Below are 7,022 nucleotides of genomic sequence, written 5' to 3' on the forward strand. Positions count from 1 at the left end.
TCGCCGTATGGTCGTTGAAAACGCCACCGCCAATAACGTAGACAAAGTACGCATCAATACACGAGATATATGGTCTACGATCAGGCAACCCAGAACTGTACACCACTTCTTCCTCAGGCTCATCTCGATGAGTGCGCTCTCCGGCCTGATGAGTTACACGCCGCTCCTAGTTAAGTCTCTCGCTATACATCCGTCCATGACAATGTGCGTGCATCGGTGCCGATCTATCGTATTATGGTTTCCAGATTCTGGCGAGAATTAGATTTGTTGCATGCTCCATATCGGTGAGTTTCCAGCCCGATCTATCTAATCTTTACTGTCTTTTCACATATACAGCGATTAAACTCGCCATCGGGGACCTTTATTTCTCCTCGCAGTCACATGGAATGTCACCGACTACCCCTGTCTTCGAACAGTTCCTATTGAGCGCGGCAGGGACTACAAATATGGGGTACTCATGACCGCAAATGCCGGATGTGTCGCTACGCAGAGCGTTCTCGGATAAAACATTCTTGGACAGATTAACCTCATTCGTATCATATCATTCTGGGTATCAGCTGACTTTCAGTAAACTGCTCGAAGCCCCCAGAGCAAAGTATTGCAATGGCGTGCGTGACCGACTATCCTCGCTCACCCCCAAAATCACACACCCGAATATGATTCTACTCTTGCATCTCTACCCGACAGGAACATAGAAAATACCACATCCTTACCAGCCTCCTGTTCTCTTGCACAACGCGGAGTGATTATCATGGCGGTAAATATGTCTGGAATAGCCATAGTCGGGCGCTAGATATTCTGATGCTCCGCAGTGTCTGCGTGGCCTGACGGCGATTAGCGCTCTCGCCGCATCGTGTTGAAGTCAGGCAGTTGCTCTTGGTGCGTATACGTTGGGGGTCTAGAACGGCTGAAGGGACCGCGTTGTGAGGTGGATAAACCAAGTGATATTGACGCAATGCAAGTCAAATCAAATGGCTCGTTGGAAGGGAATTCCAGAGTAATGAGCGTTGCGGAACAGGGATTATTCATTCTACGTGTATGCTACAATCATCAAATAGTATTTGCAGCGGATCCACCTATTCTGTTTTTCTTACCTGCAGGCGTCCATAGCGAGGACTCACAGTATATCCGGCCTGACTGGGAGTTAGTACATCCATACGCCCGTAGCCGATTGGTCACTTCCAAGCAACACGCGACTAGCTAGGGAGCACGCCGGTTGGCCAGTTCGAGAGCAATACGATATTCCAAACCTTTATCATGTGGTAGAGCTTATAAGAGCCGTCGTCCATGCAAAGCCCCTCGAATCATTAAACTAATGGATCTCGGGACCAAAACAATACGTATACCTATCCACCGACGCAGAGTCATTCGCCTGCCAACTCCCACCCAGTTCATCGGCAACGCCACAATGAAGTTCACTGCCCTCCCAACCCCTCTCACAGCCAGGGTCTCTGAATCCTCCATCCTCAAAACTGTCACAGAGGAGTCCAGCGCCCCCTGCCGCCGCTGCCTCACTGACGCCAAGACCTCTGAAACTGTCCTCCTAACGCCCTACAATCCCTTCCGCGGTTCTTCGCCCTATACCTCCGCGGGCCCGATCTTTGTACACTTTCCGGACTGTACGCCTTATATCTGTGATGGACGTTTGCCTGAGCAGCAAAGGCGAAGGAATATTTCGGTGCGGGCGTTTGATGCGGACCATATGATGATAGATGGGGTCGTTGTGTCGGGTGTTGAATTGGAGGAGAAGTTGGAGGAAGTTTTTGGGGATGAGCGGGTGGATTATGTGCATTTGCATTATGTTGGTGCGGGGTGTTTTGCTGTGAGGGTTGATCGGTAGTGTGGCTGTTATATATTTTGACTTGCAGGCAGTGGAGCCGATGGAGTTGATGCCTCCGGATCATATCAGGAGCTTATGCTACGAACGAAGCCTTAGAACAATATCCCTCGTAGACCCTATTTCCTATTTCTCCTAACTGAACCACCAAACTATGGCAAGCGCAACGATCTCAATCCCAAATCATCCGGTATTGATTCCCCAGCTCCAGGTATTGAGCTAGCATGTTACGATATGCTAGCACAGTCCCCGTCACATTCATACTAATATTGATCCCGATCGAAACCTGATTCAACACCTCCTCTTACCCTGGAGCGATCCCGAAACGGTTCGACTACTGCCTACCGCCACCACCGCCACCACCGCCGCCACCACCCTCATCTGCTCCGCATCCGTAAAAGCCATACAAGACCTCACGGATGATGTCAATAAACCCACCAATGTCTTGACGAGCGGACAGCATGTTCATGTGCATGCCAACCGCCGTGGCCGTGGCAGCAGGAGCATTCGGCACGGGCGCCGCGGTCCTCGCGGCGATGACCCCCTTCGAGGAGCTGCCATCCTCGGGGTCACCAAAGATAGCTTCGAGGAACTGGCAGATGAACGAAGCATTGCCTGCCTGGCGCGCGGCAAGGTTGTGTTCCTTGTTCGCGACGTCGCGGCGGCCGGAGCAGGAGCTGTATTGGGACTTAACGAGGCCGTGGTAAGCTTCCAGGAAGGTCTGCAGTGCGATGAGCTCGTCGTGGACTCCTGCGACTGTGGGATTGGGGAGTGCGGCCGGTAGGCGGGTGTGTAAGATGTTGTCGAGGCGGTGGTTGAACGTGGCAACTTGCGCGCAGGACAGGGAGCGGCGAGGCGTGGAGGTCGTTTGTGGGAGGTAAGGGGATGCGGACGCGCTGAGCGCGAGGAAGAAGGTAATGATGGTGATGATGATGGAGTGCATGGCTGCGGTGATGTTATGGTTGGTTGTGGTTGCTTTCGAGGCTTGGGGGTTGGTCGATGGGCTTTATATAGACATTTTTGTTAGCTTTGAAGGCTCGAAACATGCAGGTACAATCACAAGCCTGTTTCGGTTTATTTTTCAAGCGTTCTTTGGACGCGAGGCCGCCAACGAGTGCGCTGCGGCTATTTATCCACCGTCCAAGCTCTGGAGAAGCTTCGAAATCTGCAGTCAACGTGATAGTGATGAAAGTACTCGCGGTTTCTGGGACTCTTACTGGATAGGGAAGTATTGCTCTCGAACGGTAAATATACTCCGGGATACATGTCGCTGGTCTACTCCACATGAGCGTACCAAGAACTGGTCGTACAGCATGGAAGAAGCATTGTGCTTCTAGACGATTTGTTGAAGCCCCTGACTTTGATGACACTGGTGAACTAGAGCGAAGAGAAAACGTAGTTGGCGGTACAATGCGCGACAGCCTGTGTTTCCGGAACGAGGTATGACAGCTACAGGAGGAATGCATTGGTCGCTATGTGATACAGGGTGTGTTTTCAACGGCTCTTGTACGACAATGCAAAGTTAGCACTGTAGTGCATCAACAGTCTGGTTCCTGATCTACGTACAGGATATGCAATGCTGGTAGGATTCAGCCCAGCCAAGTGGCCTCGTATCACAAGGTATCGCAACGAATCGAGACAAAGCAGTTGCGAAGCAATAGCTCGGGGACAGCGAGGGAAACAAAAGATACCACGGAAGGAACACAGAAACAACCCGAGAAGAGGCGGACCGAGTATGGTGTCTGGACTCAGAGCTCAACTAGTGTTCCGGCCGAAGGTCAGAGCCTGGTGGTACACCTATACGTGAGAGTAGATTCATCACAGTCCGGTTACGAAAACAACAGATACTACATATGGATGTGCCAGCGAGCTCAGTCGCGAGGAGACAGGGGACGGGGACAGAGTGGACGGAGCAGGGCGGAGAGGAGAAGAGAATGGAAGAAGAAGTTTCAAAGCTAGAAAGTCGCAAGCCGGTATCATGTGACTGGAAGAAAACCATGATGAGCTGTGAGGGAGTTTGTTTTCTATTCCGCCCCAAAGCCTGAATCCTGAGGCCGAAGTTGCAGCCGACGACCGGAGGCTCCAAAACTCTCGCAGTCCGCGTGAGAAAACAGGAATGGATTCAGGAGTTTCCGCTAGAAGCACATGGGAAGAAGGTGTCCCCAAAGAGGGCAGCAAAGAGAGAAAGAATGAGAGAAGATCACAATACATAGATGTCCTTAGAACGCCGGAATCGACCCATCATCCCCCGCCTCCAAACACGCGTCCGCCATGCGATCAATCGCCATTCCCCTTTGCTCGCTCGTAATCCATCCCCTATCAACAAGGCGTTTCAAGGCATCACCAACCCAGTTCTGACAGTTCCAGTCGAGGTCCAGTCGACCGTTTCGGATTGGCGTCCGCGAGACGGTTTCACATATTGAGTCCTCGGCGATGGATGTGGGAATTTCTGTCACGGGGACGACTTTCACGAGATCGCCGAGACTTGACGGGTCCACGTTGACGTTGTGTGTGTAGCGGAAGAGACCCGGGCAGCCGATAATATGCAGGATTGCGCGAGTGGATGAGGCGAAGTGGAAGTAGAGTGCTGTGTGGCGGTACTCGGTGTAGTCGAGAGGCTCGCCCTTGTAGATCAGGATGAAGAGTTTTTGGGTCATTTTCGCTGTTCGCACTGGCCAAGAAGGCGGCTATAAGAGGCTCTGGCTCAAATTCGTGCGACTTGTGGGAGATTAGAGGAGAAACGGAGACTGATGGAGCTGATGCTGTTAAATTTAAGATTTATTGATCGCCTGTGGGGAGCTTGCGATCGGTGGGGAGTGGGTATGACGGTTCCTGTGCCTGAGGCAAATGCCGAAGCCACTGATATCATACCCCGCCACGACCCCAATCCAACTGATATTCGATCCATTTCTATCGCTTCTTTTCTAAATGCTACGAGTTTTTGTTAACTAGTCCGTCGCTATCAAATTCATACCGTGTTTCGCGATCCTATCTGCGTCAGTTGTGACCTTGATCAGATTTTCGTCCCACTCACCCAGTACTTGTTGAATCCCACGCCTTCGCAGACGTCAGAGTACCCCATGATCATTGGCGGTGGTCCTCCTTCGACCATGCTTCGCTTGAGCCCTTCGAGCGCATCACGGATGGCCTTTAGCTTTGCCGCGACCAGTGTCCAAGGATACGCAACTGCTGCAAATCCCAATCCTGCTAGGTCTTTGGCGGAGAGGTTCTCTGTCATACCACCCTCGATGATGTTCGCGAGCATTGGGATCTGAAGTTCCTGGACGCAGCGCGCCATGGCATCGCGATCCGGCAGTGCTTCCACGAACACAGCGTCAGCACCAATGCGTTTGAACTCGTGCGCCCGTGCCATTGCTTCATCCCATCCATGTATCAATGCGTCCGTCCGAGCAAGTATAAAGATATCGCGTCCTTCGTCTCGAGCGTCGCAGGCAGCTTGGATTCGAGCGTAAGCCTCTCCTCGGGAGACGACTGACTTGCCCTTCGTGTGTCCGCATCCTATCGGGCACTTGTGAGTCAGCAAATGGTTCAAAACTTGTGATTGGAATATAGATATCCACATGGACACATGGAACACCCACTCTTCGGCCATGTTTGATCCTCAATCATAACACCGGCAGCCCCAGCAGCAGCAAAGGACTCGACCGTACGCTTCACATTCATCGGGCTCCCATATCCTGTATCTCCATCAACCATCACAGGCAGAGAAGTAACCCTTACTGTCTCCTGGATCTTATCACACATCTCCGCCATCGCGATGTACCCTGTGTCCGGCAGGCCGTGTGCGCTCGAGACCGCGAATCCTGATAGGAAGAGCATAGGAAAACCCGCTTCCTCGATAAGTCGGGAGGATAAGCCATCGTAGCTGCATGGAAAGGCAAGGATCTTTGTTGGATCGCTGTAAGCTTCGAGCATCATCGTTCGGAGGCGCGAGGTTTGCAGGGAGGGGATCCGACCCCGCGTGTTTGGCGGTGACGTCATTTCTAGCGAAGCCGCAAACTGGAAGGGGTACGGTGTTTTGGCGGTGTCGGACATCGCGAGGTGTGGTAGTTGAGGATTGATTGCGTGTCGCTCGAGACTGGATTGATGGTAAGTGAAACAATACTGAGATGAAGAGGTGGAAAAGGGAGCTGTTGAGAGTTCATATCATGCGCTTTTGTGGGCTCCACCAGATCAACGTCATGTCACACACCCAACACACTTTACCTCTCACTTATCACACTTTACTTCTCACTTATTATGGGAACTTGAGAGGCCAGCAGCAGTAAATAACCCATGGCTTTCACTTCGCTTTATTTGCTCCCAATAAACAATCTGGTCGTGGAAATTAACGATACAGTGCTCGTCCATAAAAAAAAGCAAACGATACAAGCTCACCGCGTTCGGTTCTGCTTTTTTCAACCAGGGTTATTTCGTCGTTCGTTTCGGGCCCAGACCTCTGCTACATCAACTTCATGTTGAGTTATGAGTAGCATGCGAGTATGGTGATACGTCAATGGTCGAACAAACTAGACAAGGTGGCTAGAACAGCGCCATTGGCCATCCAGTCGTCGAAGACACGGGCCAGTATTTTGACGGGGAACCTTAACTTCGCCTCATAGAGAATTCAAACGTTTTTTCGAACCGTCTCAAGTTGACGTCGTCCTCAACGGAAGCTTGGGGACGAGCAGAGTTTTGCGCGTCCTAGCTACCCACCGTCACGATCCTTTTCCGGACGGCTTTGTCGTCTCACAGGTGCCATGCGTATATACGGACGCTGTGCTCTAGTCTGAGGGCAATGGTGCAGTAGGTACCTCAGTACTGACGGTCCGATGGCGATGACTCGCGTATGGGTCCATGGTGTGTTCTCGATGAGGCGGAACGATGGAGGGTCTATAATTCCCGGAAGTCTATATACTAGCAACAGTTAGTAACTGGGTTCTCAAAAGACTCTATTCCCTCAATATCCCGGAGGGAACTCGAAGTCTACTTAGAGCTGAAAAAAACTGGACTCGGCATTGCCCATCATCGCACCTATTCGCACACGCTCTCTTCCAGATCTATCAATCATGCTTGACATAAAGATTGTATCCGCCGTCATGTCAAGTATCGGAGCACTAGTGGAGCTGCGGTCCGCTGTCTGTGAATGGGCCCACCGCATTGCATGCTGTCTGATCATGAGCCG

General features: G+C 51.7%; 3 protein-coding genes across 3 annotated transcripts; 1 reads left to right on the top strand and 2 right to left on the bottom strand.

Annotated features, from left to right (window-relative positions):
• Window positions 1-1,408: 1,408 nt before the first annotated feature.
• Window positions 1,409-1,840, top strand: BJX68DRAFT_271368 (DUF1203 domain-containing protein; the record flags this gene model as incomplete). Its single annotated transcript, XM_071046926.1, has 1 exon — window positions 1,409-1,840. One exon carries the CDS (start codon window positions 1,409-1,411, stop codon window positions 1,838-1,840), a length of 432 nt encoding a protein of 143 aa, XP_070894286.1.
• A 103-nt stretch (window positions 1,841-1,943) lies between these two features.
• BJX68DRAFT_181988 (uncharacterized protein) lies at window positions 1,944-3,186 on the bottom strand. Its single transcript, XM_071037224.1, has 2 exons — window positions 2,902-3,186; window positions 1,944-2,841 (listed from the first exon to the last, which is right to left on the bottom strand). The coding sequence occupies exon 2, from the start codon at window positions 2,778-2,780 to the stop codon at window positions 2,172-2,174; it is 609 nt and encodes a 202-aa protein (XP_070894287.1). The 5' UTR covers window positions 2,781-2,841; window positions 2,902-3,186; the 3' UTR covers window positions 1,944-2,171.
• An 870-nt stretch (window positions 3,187-4,056) lies between these two features.
• On the bottom strand, window positions 4,057-5,893 carry BJX68DRAFT_258279 (Pyruvate/Phosphoenolpyruvate kinase-like domain-containing protein; the record flags this gene model as incomplete). Its single annotated transcript, XM_071043500.1, has 3 exons — window positions 4,057-4,524; window positions 4,872-5,356; window positions 5,440-5,893. The coding sequence occupies 3 exons, from the start codon at window positions 5,891-5,893 to the stop codon at window positions 4,057-4,059; spliced, it is 1,407 nt and encodes a 468-aa protein (XP_070894288.1).
• Between the last annotated feature and the right edge of the window lie 1,129 nt (window positions 5,894-7,022).

The sequence above is a fragment of the Aspergillus pseudodeflectus genome (assembly GCF_044049435.1).
Source record: "Aspergillus pseudodeflectus strain CBS 756.74 chromosome Unknown BJX68scaffold_61, whole genome shotgun sequence".
NCBI lineage: Eukaryota > Fungi > Ascomycota > Eurotiomycetes > Eurotiales > Aspergillaceae > Aspergillus > Aspergillus pseudodeflectus.